The sequence below is a fragment of the Toxotes jaculatrix genome, chromosome 5 (genome assembly GCF_017976425.1).
Source record: "Toxotes jaculatrix isolate fToxJac2 chromosome 5, fToxJac2.pri, whole genome shotgun sequence".
In the NCBI taxonomy this organism is placed as follows: Eukaryota; Metazoa; Chordata; class Actinopteri; family Toxotidae; genus Toxotes; species Toxotes jaculatrix.
The window spans coordinates 24,049,573-24,066,927 of record NC_054398.1 but is presented as its reverse complement, the minus strand read 5'-3'; the positions used below and the strand labels follow the sequence as shown (position 1 = coordinate 24,066,927).

The window sequence follows — 17,355 nt, the reverse complement described above, 5'->3', positions numbered from 1 at the left end:
CTAAACTTAACCCTGATCAGCTTCTAAACAAGACATTTTGTTCCAGTTCTTAACAAGCATTCTCTATCCGTTCTAGCAAAGAGAATACAATCAAGAGAATAAGACAGAAAAAAAGGCAGTTTTTGGACATGTCATTAAAAATGGTGGCCTTCTTTACTTTCAAAGGATGGCATGCATCGCATTCCCTCTCCACTTGTCCCTCCTGCTGCAGCCGCTGACTGAGATTTTAACATTAGACCCCTACCCCCCGACAATGCTGCTATTTTCACTTTTGAATACCAGAACAGGTCAAGAATACATTTGCCTTGGTGCGATTTATAGCTTCATAAACACTATTTGCTGATGCAGACAAAAATATTGGAGCATGTGCCGCCTCTCCGCTCATACACACCCTTTAATCAAAGTTACAATTACAACCTGGACTGTTTAAAGCAACCTTCACTGCTCTTTCTACAGTGACAGGTAGGCCTGGAAACCGTTTACTCTTTTGCTTTCATATGCAGAAACATGCTGAAAGTATACACATGGAGGAGAGAATTACAGCATATTTGACCGTTTCTTACCCTTGAATTTGGTTTTGCAAAACCGTGTCCTTTTATGTGCACATACCATTTGCTTGTTTTATAACGATGATGTTCATTTTTGAGTCAACCAGATAGAATAAGGAGAGGATCCTCAGATGCTGAGGATCTGTTTCAGAAATGTATGACTTACTGTAAAATAATATTTTTTTACAGTAAATTCTTTCTTTCTTTCTTTCCTTGGCATACTTGGCACTCTGTTGGAGTGAAAGTGAATGTAGTTTTGGTTGTAGTTGTACATGTGGATGCTGGCCTTAAATGGGTGTTTTCTCCCCGACTCTTACCTTTGACCTCCCCCAGCAGTTCATTGGCGTTCAGGCGGTCGACGCGTTCCTTCCAGTCCTTGGACAGGAGCCTCTCCATGCAAGACGGTTCTACAAAAAGACAAATTGGTTTTACACAGCTTTCCCTACAGATCCATCAAGGATTTGATAGTTGCTGATGTCCATGACACTCAGCATCAACCACAATAAGCCCAACTTTATCAGTACCACATTTTTGAAATGACAGTTATTCAGATTTGTAAACAATTTAACAATATCATAAAGATTTTTGTTTGCTTGTATTTTAAAAAAATGCATGTACCATCTGTTGAGATAAAACTGGTTGAAGAGGTCCTTAAAGGCAACTAAAGATATTCAGCGTTTCCCACAAACATAAACTGAGACACAGATACCGGGAACAAGAGAACAAACCAATCCCTGTGAATTGTTACAGTTATAAAAATAAGGACAAGGAACCATTTCGTCCCCCTTCTCCGCCTCCTCAGAAAAAGAAAAAAAGAAATGCAGCAGCCATCCAGCTGACCAAATGAGAATGTCTGCATTGTTTTGACACGGGGTCTTATTTGTGGCTGTCTTCTTTCTCACAATGTGTCTCGTAGCCTCAGGATAATAGACATCAGAGACATGTGGTCTCATAAGATTCATAAGGTCTCATTTGTTCAGTTGAAGTCCTACTGTGAACTTTACTTAAACAATGGGAACTTTTCAATTCTTCACCAGGCGGAAAGCAGACGCACGAACAGAGACACAGAACTATGACTAAATACATTTACTTTACGAGTTACATTTTTCCTTTCTATGCTCCATTTCACTCAATTTCAGACAGAAATATTGTACTTTTTCACGGTTATATTTAAATACTTCCAGCTCTTGGTTAAGGTTAGTGAAATCTTGTGGTCTGGTTTAATATAGACAAAGTTTACAGTAACTTCAGATGCAACATGTTTATTTACATTTAACCAAAACCACAATCTTTCCTTAATCTCAGCCCAAGTGCTTTTGTTGCCTACACCAAACCTAACCACACACAGAACTGTGGATGCTAATTCGGGTCCGACCACCATCTAACCAAATCACCTACTGGCAACTCTGCTGTCATTAATAAACATAGTGGTTCATTCATTCATTCATTCATTCAAAGACTCTGAACATAATATATATAGAATATGTTTCTACCTCAACATGACTGGGAAAACTTTTTAATTGTATCTGAATATAATTTCTAGGAAACAGGGTTGGCAGGTGATGCCAACCCTTCCACCACTTTCAGGTATCCAGCAGCTACCTGACTGAGTGTGTCTGCAAGTGAAACTGCTCCCTGGTATATACTGTACATGTTCATCCACTGCTTCAACTGCTCAAGTTTGTGTGTATACTCTGGTTTTCGTGCCAGCGGACACACCACAGATGGTGTCACGGTCACGCAGGGCCCAATGCCGAAGCCTCAGTCACCAAGGACGTCAAAAAAAAAACACACACATACAAAAAAAGGAGACATTCTTGGGCTCAGTGTGGAAAACAGGCCCCTGAGGTCTTGCCTGATTTAGAATGGTTAAGTCAGACAATAGCTCATTTGTGGTGCCTTTATCCTGACAAAAGGCGCTATAGGCATTCATAAGGGCACATGGCCTATTGTGAATGGCTTAATGTTTAGTTTGTGCGTATGGGCCCATTGTGTGGTCATGAGATGCCGTCCACCCGCCGAGCACAACTTCCTCATTGAGTCCATTAAAGCCTTGCATGTTTACAGTCGGATTATGATTGTTGTAAATAAGCTAATGCAGCCATACAGATCACGTGGGATCAATGTAAACAAAAGGGGCGGGGGGAGGCAATGGCAGACAGGGAGGGAGTAGGCAGCTGCAACACAAAGAAACAACTTAAAAACTACAGTAATTTCTGATGTTCATTTCCTATATTTGGGGGGGAAAAAACAACGGGTATTTCCAGACAGATGGCCTACATTGCAGTAAAATAAGGTAATTAATACAATTTCCCTACCCTCAGGAAAATGGAATCCACCCGATTTTTCACAGATTTACTGGACAAGTGGCTCCACTGGATATGCATTTGTGTACATTTGGTTCAATGGGTGATATTTACAGCCTGTAAGGGGGGAGGGCTGGAGGATGGGGGCCAGGATGAGAGGCTTTTTTTCCTCATCACAAGACCTAAAGTGGGCTCGTTCAGCAGGCCTCGAATAAAACAAAATTAGGGAGCACAATTTATGGGAGCACTTAGGGAGGAAAATACAACCTGTAACTACAAGATACATCTGCATAAGTCAACTGTGTGTGTACTCTGATGCACAATTTATACCCCCCGTCCCAATAAACAGATCAGACGAGGAGACAGTGGGGGATGGGAGGGGCAAGATGTAAATGGGGAAGGGGAAGAGGAAGAGGAGAAGAAGAGAGGGATGAGAGAAGATGAGAGGGAGATGTTTTACCCTAGATGGGTCTCTATCTGTCCCCGCGACTGACTCAGGGATCAAGTGCTGTTTAGATTGGAGGGTGGATAAAAATTCCTCGCTGTCCGAACACCGGCTCCTTTATCAAGTGAAGGAGAAATGCTGAAGATGGATGAGTTGAAGAAGAGCAGGGAGAGGGAGGAGGAAGGGGGTGAGGAGTGAAGGAAGAGTGGATGAAAGAAAGGAAGCGGAAGAAACCTATGAAAGGCGAGAGGAAACAATGTGGTAGGCGAGCTGAGGAGTAAGATGATGAAGATGCTTGTTTCATCTTCCATGAGTATGTGGTTTTATAAGGTACAATGGAAGAATGTGAGAGAGGGGGGTTAGAAAAGTGAGGAAGAAGGGAAATAAGAGAAAAAGATAATAAAAGAGAAAGCCCCCTGCAAAACCCAAAGTAAGTTCAAAAGATGTACAAATACTGATACCAAACCAATAGATACTGATGGCACAGTGTTTTATTTCTATTCTTTTAAAATGCTGAAGCCAGCAGTATCTTATCAATCACCTGGTTTATTCTCCTCAACAAAAAAAATGCTACCAGAGTTATTGGACTTAAAAGTTTTCCTAACCCCTAACCCAGAGATCAGTTTCTAATTGGTTATAAACCCGACAGTTTAAACACTAGAAGGGAAAGACGGGAAGGAGAGACAGGGAGAAAGGAAGAGTGAGCAATAAAATGAAGTGAGAGACAGAAGGAAGGTGGAGGAGATAAGAAGTGGATAAAGAGAGCGAGTTGCAGTAAATCAGTGCCGAGGCAGCGAGGGAGCTGGCGAGTGTTTGGAGTAAACACACTTTTATCACCTGTCCCCACACCAACCTGCCAAGAGACAGTGTTTTGGGTGTTTTACATGAGCCACAGGCAACTTACTCTGTGTGTGTGTGTGTGTGTGTGTGTGTGTGTGTGTGTGTGTGTGTGTGTGTGTGTGTGTGTGTGTGTGTGTGTGTGGCAGGCAAGCATCAACACTCCCAAACAGTCACTGCCAAGAACAACACAGTGCCACAGGCTCCCACTCAGACTGAGTCTCTTGCATTTTCCTTTCTGTCTGTCACTCGTTCTGTTTCTGTGTCTATAAAAGCTTCTCATGGAATCAATTTTCACTAAAAATGTCCTAAGCAGAGCAAAGCTGTAGTACAGGACCATGTCAACATTTAGTTTTAATGAAGTCTTCATATAATCTTAGGAGTCTCCTGGATACTGTAGGTACTTTTGGTAACAAGATTTATATTATGGCCACCAGCTTTACTTATCTTAACTTCATTCATCTTTACTTGATCAAATCATGGTTTTTTCAGCACTTTGGTTCGGCTGATGTGTCTCAATGCCACAACAGGCATTGAGATGTTATGGAGATGTTTGTTGCCATAGTGGCCAACAATTAAATTGCTGAATGTTTTAGCAGGTTTCTGTGTAAGCATAATCTTTACCTTCCTGTTCTTGTTAGCATGGACGTCGTTAGGCCCATTTTGGGGGGTCTTGAGCCCCCTTAAAATGTCCTTAAGTCCCCCCAAACAATCTGGGGGGAGTCAAGAATAGTTAACAACCATATTTCTGGTTGTTTCTATCAATTCAGTGTAAATTCCGAGCAACACAGAGAGCGCCAATCCAATCTGCTTTTTCATTGAGAGAAAGCCAATATTAACAATAATCCAGTCCATGTTTTGCTGCTCCCTTGAACAGGAAATCAAGGCAATGCGCTGCTTCAGCAAGTCAAATACGTTCTGTCTAATCACCGAGAAGATGCCCGTATTAATAAAAATCCATTCCACGTTTTCACTATTACCTTTCACTGGTACGTTGCACAGAGTGTACGGTAGTGATGGTAGTAACGTGTAGACGTTTGTTATGATTAAAATGCGCGCCACTGCAACAAAATGGAAATTCAGAGGTTTCTAAAGAAGGAAGTAAGTCATCGTTGCTGGAGGTAGTAATTAGTTAACTTTCAACAGCACAGAGTCCCTTGTCAGTAATAAACCAAAGTATCCTCCCTGTTCTGACAAATAAAACCTGGCCATCAGCCATCATGTTACCAATTTAACATTCTGTGCTTGCCTAGCCTAATGGCTAGTGTAACTGTCAGTGGTGTTTGCTCTAAAAACAGAGCGCCAAGCTCCTTCACTGGCTGTTATCATTATCATCAATGGAAAAGAATAGCACAATAAATAATAATCAGTCCACCACCCCTCTCCACATCCAGACACTGACTGAGTTAGAGCCAGATGACAGGAAGAGTGAGAGAGAGGGCGACAGGTCTCTGCTGCTAAGGTGATCTGACAATCATCTGCGATACAGACAGCATTTTATGGAAATTAACAGGGATATTCATACTGAATAAATTACTGTTATATTTGCAGTTTTTCCTGACAGTTATAAATAGCTCCCCCCAAAAGTGGCCAAGCCCCCCCGTTTCCAAATCCTAGTGACGTCCCTGCTTGTTAGTGATGCACACAGATGTTTCTCACCAAAATATTGAGAGGTAGCAAGAGTTGGAGTTAAAGGAACAGTTTTACATTTTGGGAAATAAGCTCATTTACTTGCCAAATGAAAAGGCTGAAACCACTCTCAGGTCTGTACGATAATTACAAGCACAATAAAATTTTGAACTATTATTTTAACTTTTTTTTAATGTTTTTATTTGCAAAGGCTTGTACCTTTGACTTTTTGATGGATTAACTGGGAGAAACTGATGCCCAGCCAACTCCTCAAAGTGCCCCAGTTGTCAATCACTTAACACACTCTGAGCATTACTTCCAGAATCCCCAAGATAATTCACCCACTTCTTCTGCTACTCTATTGCGGTATACAGTGTAATGTTATTACACTTCTTTACAGGGGACGCGCTTCTTGTCTTGGACACATTTTCTGGAAAGCTTGGTTTCATGTCACTGAGCTGCTGAAGAGTGTCTGAAAATGTCATCACACCTTCTCTGAAATATCAGACATGGTGTTTCTCATATGTAATGAAAAGACAAGTCTCAACTGTGGTTGTATGGTCATTAGCTAGATATATTTTTCTGTTTGACATCAGGTGAAGGCATGAAATATGAACATCATGTAAATATGCAAAAGAACAAAAACAATTCTTGTGAGAAACTCTCCATTTGTCCTCTGACACGCAGTAGGTCTACATTCAAGAAGCCAGTTTATTTGCCTTTTTTTTTTTTAACCTGTTTTATATTTGATGACATTTCAAAAGTTTCCTTATAACTCACTTGACATTTGGTTGGAAACATAGCGTCTCTTTCACTCTCTCACACACACATACAACGTAGTGTGCCAGAGCTCAGGAACTCTAGAGTCTGCAGTCGAACGCCAAGGTAAAGAGAAAAAAACATTAATCTGAAAAATTAGTTAATGTTAAAAATAACAAAGGCCAATGTTCCAGTGGGTGCCTGATGTTTGTGTTAACACACACACGGCTGAAAAAACCATTTCGTGTCTTCACTTCCCAACTGAATGTGTGCAAATGGAAGCTGACAGCTACACTTTGCACTTCCAAATTTATGTCAGTGGTGAGACTTCAGCAGCAAACCCCACAGCATCAGAGAGAGGGGAAGGAAAAAAGAAAGAAAGAAAGAAATGTATGGAGTGTGAAAAGACAAAACGATAAATAGTAAACTGACAGAAAAAAGACAGGATAGAAGGATAGAAAGTCTGATTTAAAGAGAAAAAGGATGAGAGGGAGAGGCAGACTGACAGAAACGGGCAAACAGAGAGAAAGATTTAGCGAGATAAAGTGAGAGCGAGAGTGAAAGAGAGAAACAGAGCAAGAGAGGCACAGAGAGAGCAGCTGTCCTAACAGCTGGCCAGCAGGATTGATGTCTCAGTGAAATAAAACTCAACATATGTCCAAACATGAGAAGACAGGCCAGCCAGGAGGAGGAAACACACACACACACACACTGATGTGAGAACACTGTTGCACTCTGAAGAACATACATGCACACCACACACTCTGATTAAAGAATACCGCTACACTGCTGAGACGTTTAATTGCACAGAGAGGGATTATAACGCACACACACACACACACACACACACATCACATCACACATACACACTTTCAATGGCCTAGCACTGCTCGCTCAGTGTTGTAAAACCATTAAACTGCAGAGTGGTTAGCCTGGCTGCGTGTTAGCACGGTGTCCATTTCACACACACTATTTTCATCTGTCAGATGACACCCAGACTCTCTTGTCACAGAACATGGCCTGAGAGCAGCCGACCCTCCTGGCTGGGGGGAAGGTGGGTTTCTGAGAGACAGTAGCCTTGTGTAACCCTCTATTCATCTATGACCCCATTCACACACACACATACACACATTCTTTTGCTTTTCCTGCCCAACACTTTGGCCAGTCTGTCCTGACAGAGCAGGCCACTTGTAGGAGCCACATGTTATCTTGCTTCATGCATGTCCTGCAGCCATAATTTTGACAAATTTGACAGGTGATGCTCTGAAGTTGATTCAAAATAGAGTGAACTGTAATTCCTCTGGGGAAAATACTATCTTCAGTTAAAACCATTTTTGGGTTTACAGTCAGTTTACTTGGTATTTAAGCTATGACCTTTGCCCTTTAAAGCACAAAAAAAGCAATTACTGTATTTTACTTCACCTGCTGCTTGTAGAATTAAGACAAGCCTCAACATTGCATGGCTGAAGCTTTGATTCCCACTAAGGGCCACCCATGCTAAAAATACTCATAAAGTACTTGCTCCCAGCAGTGTAAAGTACTTTATGTGATATAATGTGGCCGTGCTGCCAAAGGCGCGGGGTGAAGCCCTGCAGCCCTGAATTAGACAAAGGATAGTGTTTCTACTGAAGGTGTGAGTTTAATGCTAGAAAAGCCTGGTTGTTGATCCCTGCTGTGCAGCCTGAGAGGTAAGGCCTGCCCCGCATTACAGCGCTGATACCAACAACCACTGCAGCCTGAATGTTAGGAAACCACAGGGTGGAAGCTCGTCCACCGAGGAAAGGCACAGAGTTAAAAAAAAACAAAAAAACACTGAAAGTAAGATAAGGACTTGATGAGGGTGCTCTAACTAAGTCAACACTTCGACAGATGGCACATCTTATTACTGACTGATTTCACTTCTCAACTATCACTTTTTTTAAGAAAAAATAAAAAGCCTCAACATTTTTCAGATATTTTCCAACATCTCCACCTCAGTTCTTCGTGTGAGAGGTGGAGAACAATCAAGCAACAGTGACTGACGAGCTTTAAAAAGTGCACTGTACCTTGGGCATATGATGCACCCAGCAACAAGGTCAATTCACTTTGAATTTAATTAATTTAAAATAAAATATCTATTCACTGATTAATGATGGGGCTCTAATATTTTATTTCTTTTTTTCTCCTCTTGCATTTTTCAGGGCTTTTTTTTTGTTAAAATAAAGCAAACGTAAATAGTCTGTTGATGAATAGAAATGACCTTTCTCTATAAAAACATGTTTTGTATGTTTTTTTAATACATAGAGAATCCATTCTGTGAAATATTTGTATTTAGATGAGATGGACAAAAATTTTGTTCTAATTTTTGTGATACACATTTGATTGGGTCTTCAACTACCAAGATTTCGATGTCGCTTCACATTCATCCACTCTGACAAATAAATCTCTACTTAAATCTCAACTGGAATACGTTCACATCCAGGGTGCAAAATTGGTTCTTTGTCAAACGCACGCTTCCAAAACACCAGTTCAAGACCCAAGCTTCTGGTTCCACTTTAGGCATGATATATGAAACCCTAGCCTACTTGGCACACACACACACACACACAACCTCACAGACACACGCACATACATCCACACAGCACAATGTGTGGTTCAGACACAATAGAAGCGTTGTTTTGGGTCGGGCCCTGAGGGGAGCTGGTGTGGGCGGGGCCTGTGGTTTGGGTCACAGAAGAGAGATGGGGGGTCAGGGAGCCAAATATCAGCAAGGGGGGGCCGGCAGTGAGTCTCGGCAGAGTCGACAACCGCTCCACAGTTGACCAAAGACGAGAAAAGGCAAGCGGAGCCCGTCCCACCCCCCTCTGCCCTGATCCTGATCCTACTGACAGAAAAGTGGACAGGATGAGGGAAAGGAAAACTATCTATGTAATACAGCTGCTCTTTATATCACCTGTGATAGGAGCTATCATCAAACAAAATACTCTAACAGGCAAGTGCCATAAAATAGTTTTGCAAAATCAGTGTTGTTTCAACAATCATTTGGCATTAAAAAAAAAAAGGTCCAAGGCCAAAACAAAGAATATGTGCAGAAGGAAAAGTCATAAACACAACAAAAGTTTTAGTGACACGGTCAGCCTTCAGATGGACTGAGAAAAAACTTTTTCATAAGTTCTTTTTTATCAGGACTGATCCAAATGTTTCTCTGTCCATGCTCTGTGTTCAGTGTAGTTTATACACTTACACTTAGAACATGCTTCGAGTTCTGATCATGCACCTGAGGCCTTCAGAGTAATTTATGAAAGAAATGGTGTTTGTGCCGCTAATTGTATTCTTATATTTTTATATACTTTTTAACCAACATTTTTGAAAAAATAAAAAGTAATTTGGAGATGGAGTATACTGTATACCAAAGCCATGCGTGTGACTGTTCAGTGGAAACAAACAGTTTTCATCACAGTTTGTATTTCAGTGGATCTGAGTCCATTTCTTTGACGAGCTGTGTCAAACACGCTCCACTGGCTTCAAATACGATCCATCTTGGCTGTGACACAGGCAGTTTTTTCTTCTTTTTTTTCCTTACAGTTATATCATGTCGGCCTGCGCCAGATGCTAAATTATCAGGTGAACAATTTGGCATTTCACTGAAATTCTAGTACAAAAAAAAAAAAAGAGGACTTGATAAAATCACTATTTAATCTGATTCTTTTGGACGACATTCAAAACTGTTCCGGCAAACCACATTGCATGCGCCTGTACCATATGCTGGCTGGCCTGCAGCCAAACTGAGCAGGAGAGGGCTACCAGGCATATCCCACTGACTGTATTTGTAGTCAAGACCCACAGACTGTGGCTGATCATTAGTAAAGAGATCCCTATCAATTACAGGGGAAGAGATTGAAACCAACCACAAGAAGTCCAGAGGGAGTCGGCCTGTTGGCAGAGCTGAGGAGAGAAGTACTGACCAACAAATGCAGCTACAACATGTATAAAAGCAGATTAAAAGTTCAACATTAAAGAATGAATTTCATGTTTGGATAAAATACAGACTTACACACACCGCGCTGCCCTGTTGCCTCTAATACGGCAAGCTGGGAGGGGACTTTGTTCACCAGTGTACCAAATGCTGATCAATACGAAGACATGCATACACACACACAAACACAGACACACAGACAAAGCCTCTGCCTGCACACAATCACAGCTCAAGCTGCCAATCCCATAGAGGAAGGCAAACATAGTGCCAGAGCCAAGACCTTGTTAATTACCCAATAAGCTTAACTCTCGGGGCCGACCCAACTCGCCTGTTAAGCTGTCATCACAACTACTTCCACCTGAGTGTATGAATCCATAAGCTCTCACACACATTCACATACGCACACACACAGGTCAAGCACAAAGGGCTCATAGGCCTTGTGTAAGTTCAAAGTTCGGTCATGCTCTATAGCCTCATATGCAGCTTAGTTAAAAAAGCCTACAGATGATTGTACTTCAAACAGTGTTACTGACAGGCCTGAGCTGGTAGCTAAGCTGCTAATTGGAAGAAAGATCCATTTGTTCTTCTGCAACAAAAGAGGAATCTCGCAGCTCATGTTTTATTCCAGGTAGAGCCTCAGTTAAATTTGCCAACACAGGTGTACACGCTGAATACGCAGAGGTACACAAGCTGAGGATGCACATGTTTACACATCACTCCTAACCCCTCAGCTGACCACACCCCCTCCAGCGGAGTACATACTGTCCACAGTTTGAGTGGCGGTAACAGCAGAGATGTTGAAACAGGCTTTCAGCAGTGAGAGAGAACAAAGCGAAGCCTGGCAGAATGTCTCTATTGTCACAAAGCAACTGGGTTAGAGGAAGGCTTGGCCTCGCTCTGACCTCCTCTTCCAGCTGGGGAAGCCATTATATGGGTGATTGGGTGCCCAGCTCTGGCCTGGCCTCAACTCAAGACACAGTGCAGACTCCTCCAAACTGGACAAGACAGGCTTAAACACACAGTACAAGGACAAGGCTCATAAAGCACTAGCTGCACAAGGAGCTGCAACTGGTCTCAAGACAGTATAAGTGTGGAGGATAAAGTCACATAACTGCAGACTTGTTGCCTCTTATTTATTATATCATGTAGTACAGTGTATTTTATTTGTTAAATATAGTTAAGACACAATTACTTTGACAGGTCTCTGTGAAAAGTTAACTACAAGGTTTTAAAGCTCATAGAAACTTGTTCTCACAGCCTGTTTCTCTCAGTAACATTAATTATTCCTGACTAAGCAACAATAAATATTCAGGTTTTGAAAAAGGTATCATATCTTAGAGTTTGACACTTCAAAAACTCAGTTAATCTGCTCCATCACCATTTTAAGCTAGTGAGAAGAGCACATACACAAATCAGAAATCTCTCAGAAAATAAATGAAACCAGTGTTTGTGTAAACCCACTGTGTTGTGTGTTGTGTTGATTTAGGATCCCATTTCTCATCATTAGAAGCTGATTGAGAAAATTGGATTTTGCATTGCTTCTTAAAACTGAAACTGTTGGGACAGTAAAAAAAAAAAAAAAAAAAGAAACATGGGGAAGTACAGATGAACCATGACATAGATGGAAAAAGGCTTTGTGTTTTACACTTAATTATAAGTTATTATAAGTTCAGGTTTCCGCAGAAACGTATCAATTCAAGACAGTCACGATGACTTATGAAAAGAAAGCTGAGTTTGTTGGATTCTAGAGATGCATCATCATGTTGCCACTAATGCCACAAGTTGTGATGTTGCCTGTTTCCATATGACGGGAGGGGCAGTTGGTGGTGTTCACAAATCTGAAATTGTATCGTTGGTTGAGGGTTATATAAATATCTAGTGTATGGATTGAGATGAGCTGTTTTCCTTTTGCTGTTTGGATGCCTACAACAAATAAAAATGATGATACAGACTCATGGATTTAAAGCAGTGCATGACTGCATTTTCTGAAACGATGGTGTACAAATGGTGTACAATTTTTTTTTTTTTTTTACTTAGAAGAAGGATGGGAAGAAGGATCTCGTTGAGACTGAGACTAAACTCTAGTCCAGTTTAACTACTTTAGCTGAATTCGTAAATTAGTCACACAGGTGTCTGTTTTATAACCACTCTAAAGCAGTACAGTGTGCTGGTAATTGAGCCCGATCTCATTTGCAAATGAAACACGTGAATTGTACAGTAATTCATACAGGCTTGGATGAAAGCAGGGATTAGAGTGATGTTAAGTGTTTGCCAGGCGCCAGAGCTGCTCTGGGCACATTAGATGGCTGACTAAGTTGGCACAGGGGTACCGTGCCCATGCCAGGGCCCGTTAACAGTGGGTCGGGCCGGGGGAGGCACAACAATACAGATAATGATGATTCAGTCATTTAAACTAAAGAAGCTTGATTGCACACTTCACTGGGTTTAATGTCCATCAGGCAGCATCCCAGAATGGTTTGGCCTGGCATTCAGATAAATCCACCCCTGACTGCTTTTTTCCTTTTTGTATTGCGGACTCACAGAGGCAAGGTGAATTCAGATTAATGATTGCTAACGAGGTACCTTTCAGTGTTAAGTGACAGGTTATTGTTTGGGTTATTTTTCTGTTTATTCCAGGCTTTTATTTCCCATCCTCCCTATCTTTTATTTTAGGCTACAAAATGACAGAGGATGGAGGAGCGTCTCCATTCAGCAGCTTGTCCGGTGCCCACATTTTTTCCCTCTAATGTTCCCTCATCCTGGCCTTGAACATTTTATTCAGCCTACCGGTTTAAGTGTTAAGTGCTTTAACAGTATAGAGGAAGCCTTTTGTTTGCAGTAACCCTTTGTATTCAAACCTTCACAAAATGCAGGCACAACTCAGCATAAATGCAAAATTGTCAAGAAAACATCGGACCTTCACCCTCTTGGTTTGTATTCTGTAAAAAGGACTGTATTTGCAGCAACCAGCAGTGATAATACAGCTAGCTGACAGTCTTAAAGAGTTCTTGGTAAAGCTTTTAAAAGCTGAGGCGGCAGTTGGGTGAAAAAAAAAGAAAAATCTCCCACATTGCAAAGCGAGGCCATGTCTATTCATTAGAACTGTCACAGGCACTTAGGGCTCCTCTGAGCAGCGGACAGCTAACAGTGTGCCGACAGGGGGTGAGCACAGCACGAAGGCTAACAACGACATCATCCACACTTTAGCTCCTGGTTACGGTGCACACAGGGGTCAGCCATGTTAGGCTAAGTGAGCGCTCAGTGGCTAATAGGGTCTGTTCCATTTGATCATACAGCCAATCTAACCTGAGAGAGCTCAGCTGACTGAACCCTTTTCAGCAGGAGGCGGTGGACAAGGCAAAGGGACGGCATTGTTCGGGCTTTAATGTGCTTGCCATTTAAGTGCCGATGATCAAATCTGGTTGCACTGTAAGAGGATTCTGAACAAAACCATGTTTTAAGTGTCAGTCTAAGTGAACACATGCCACTGAAGAGTCAGGGAAAAAAAAAAAAAAAAACGCAGAACAAACCTGTGGAGCTTTCTGCTGTACAGCGTTTGAAATACAAAACGATTTCTCATCTGTGTCACACCAGCAATCAGTATATAAGCCTATTTACCAGGGTGGCCTTGCACTCCTGTGTGCATTGCATTCCTTTAACAAAACAAAACAAAATTAACAGCTTATAAATTTGGAATGCTTTGCCTTTACCAATACCACACTACAAAGCTTTAAATCAGGATGCGAACAAGGTTGCCCGTCGAAGAAGGATTCCAAAAATATGCCAAAAGTGATTTGAAAGGAGTTGAAGGATAGAAACACCAGGAGAGAAACAGCAAAAAAAAAAAGAAACTTTGAAAACACAACAATACGATGATGGAGCAAAAGCTGTGATTAAATGAAGAAGCATTAGTCAAACAAATTAATAAATGAGAAAAAGAGAAAGGGTGGGGATCTTTATCGCTCATCAGTTTAGAATGTAATTGTTTTCCACTGAAGGAGGACTCACTTAATGAAGCATTCAGCCTGAGCCATCTATTGATCACTTCCTCCCATTTTAACTAAACTCATTAGGGTAAAAAAAAAAAAGGAGAGGTACCTGTCAGTCTCCATATACAGCGTAAGGTCAGGCTCAAAATGAAATGCATGGCCACAGCGCTGCATGAATGACGTTTTTACAATGCATTCTCAAGGATCACAGCAATTCACATGAACATTTACAAGGCCCAGAGACAGAGTAATAATTCATGCTAACACTGTATGATTAGGTGCGCCTGGTTGTATTGCACATGTTTATCTTGTTTGTTTTTGTCCTAGCTAAGTGTTTGCAGTGTGATCAATGCCACTTGTTTGTCCTTGGGGATAGCAGCTCCTCTAATTAGCAAAGGAAGAGCTGAACTCAATAGCAGGCTGTTAGGGGAAAAATGTGCAGGAAATCTGCACCATTTTGGGGCATCACTGGATGAAATATTTGAGGCTGTATTTACAAAAGACCTGTGGTGCTGCTGATGTATCTGTGTGTGTAAAATCCACAGGTGACACTAGACAGGAAAGACTCCAAAGAAAGGTGCATACATTTTATTTTACTTACTTTTACTTTAGCTGTGTTTTTAGTTTGTCTGTTGATTTTGAAGCTAGAAGCTATGCCTCAAATCATCAATAAGGAAACCTCAAATTCCACAAAGTGCTTCTGTTATCTGAATAGGGATACAGCACGCATCCTTAATTTTTGCCCCACAATAAATGTTTGGTAAATGTAGGTTCATCCAACGTATGTTCATCCAGTTAAAAAGCTCAACATATTCCCTGGTCCAAGAAAAGACTTGGAAACACGTGCAAGTAGATGATGAAAAAAAAAGAGAAATCTCGAGAAAACTAAATGAAGTTTTGTTAATTTTTACTGTGGCAGATTGGATTATGCTGCACAAGACAAACATCAGCAAACAGGAAAATGAGTTCTGATATCTTTAACTGACTGTGTGCAGGAACCGGTCATAAGATTGAAAAGAAGCTAAACAGGGTCGAACTTGGTTAGTTGGATGGGAAAGGAGAAACCCACATATGTGATGGAAAAAAAATGAAGACACGCACTCAAAGTTGTCCTCCAGCGTTTTCTTCCACTCATATCTCCTTTGATTTGACAGGAAGATGTCACAACACTTTTGAACACACTCATGAGCGCGCACACACACACAGGTTTTCCCTTTCAAACCATTTTCCGTTCTGTAGATAAGAGGCAAAGCTACCTATCTTTCAACTAAAGACACTGTGTACTGTATCCCGCCTCTGGCTGCCCCATTCTAGCCCACTTTACTGTATCAATAACAAAGTAAAACCTCTAAATGAGAGAGATCAAGCGCTCCTCTGATATCATCACGATTACTATGTGCACATAACAGTTAAGAGGGGTGTTAGATAGTTTAAGATCTGGCTTGCTGTGGGGTGGGAAGGGGCAAGCTGAGGCATGCTGGGAGACTCCAGCGCTTTCCTGTGTTAGTGGTGTAGATCAGAGGAGCAGAGGAGAAAGGGAAACCTGTGTTTTCACTGATTGATAATGTGATCTAACGAGCGAGGGATCTGCCAGTTGTAATTTTAGATGTTCAAAGATCCTCTGGAGAGGATGTGTTCAGAAAGGGAAAACAAAATACAGGTAAGGCTGTTTTCGCTTTATGTGTGAGTAAAGAGTAAATGAGCGACATCCTGTCTCAAATATGAGGGAACCTGTGTACAAAAAAAAGCCCTTAATTCCCTTTCTGTCCACACACAACAACATGGGACCGCATTACAAGAACTGTTCTGGCTGATCTGCCATCTTCGTTGAGATCGTCAGTTCTGTTGTGGATTTCAGCTGTAACACCTGGGATATTTTAAAACAGCTGCACCAATCGTTTCAGTTTCAGCTTCAACTACAAAAAAAAGGCACAGAAGAATCAACAAGTCTGACACTTACACTTATGACTGTTGGTTGCTTATTATTAATGATTAATGTAACTTCTTCCTTCAACATCAAAAGGCTCTTGAATGAAGGTGTTTAACCCAAAATTTACACTCTCCCTGTTATGGGGAGACCCCGTGCTCTAAAGTGAGGCACATGCGCTACACACTCTTTCTCAGGTAGATTTTATCAGAATGTTGATCCTGGTGTGAAGTGCTGGTGGAATGTGTGTGTGTGGTATGAACATGGAGGAGGGGGTGAAGGAGAGAAGTCACACTGTGATTGTGTATTTTATTTATTGAATTTAAATTGTGTTCGCCTGTCTCCTTTGTTGCACTTCTTCCTCTGTCAGACCAGGAACAGCCAAACCTGAGCTGGAGCGGTCCATTTGGTTAAATAGGGGGGTTCACAGGGGAAGAAACCAAGTGTGGTAGAGTGGGAGGGGTGTTTTGTCTTTTGTGGTGAAATGACCAGCATAAGTATCTTGTTTAAAAAGAAATATGTGTTTTTAAAGTAAGTTTAACTGAACTTCTATTTGGTAATATGTTATTTAGTATTGGGATTATTGTAAGTGTGCTGGAAGAGATAATTGATATTGATTTCTTGAGAAGGTGCAGTCCACCAGTATAAAAGTGAGGAGGCTGGGGTGGCCGGAGTCTAAAGGAGAGAAGCACAGCTCCTGAACACAGCTCCAGATTATAGCTCCTGCCATGGGCCCAAACTTTAAGAGTATAGCCAGAAAGGCAGTTTAGAGCGAATTCTTTTGTTGTGTATTATTTTGATTCTTCTTGAGAAGTGAGTTATTTTTATTTCCCCCTTTTTTGCTTACTTTTCTCTTTCTGGTTGGCCCAATGTGAATTTTACTGGGAAGTTTTTGAACAAGACTCTAATTTTGTCAAATAAAATGGAATTGGGAATTGCTCCAGACTGCCACAACTCATT

General features: G+C 41.3%; 1 protein-coding gene across 4 annotated transcripts in view; it reads right to left on the bottom strand.

Annotated features, from left to right (window-relative positions):
- Positions 1-17,355, bottom strand: part of LOC121182120 (transcription factor SOX-6-like) — a 104,747-nt gene that overhangs the window by 47,192 nt on the left and 40,200 nt on the right. For all 4 annotated transcript variants that reach the window (XM_041038465.1, XM_041038464.1, XM_041038467.1 and 1 more), the window contains exon 5: positions 866-955. In XM_041038465.1, coding sequence (XP_040894399.1) covers positions 866-955 — 90 coding nt within the window. The remainder of the gene's footprint in view (positions 1-865; positions 956-17,355) is intronic.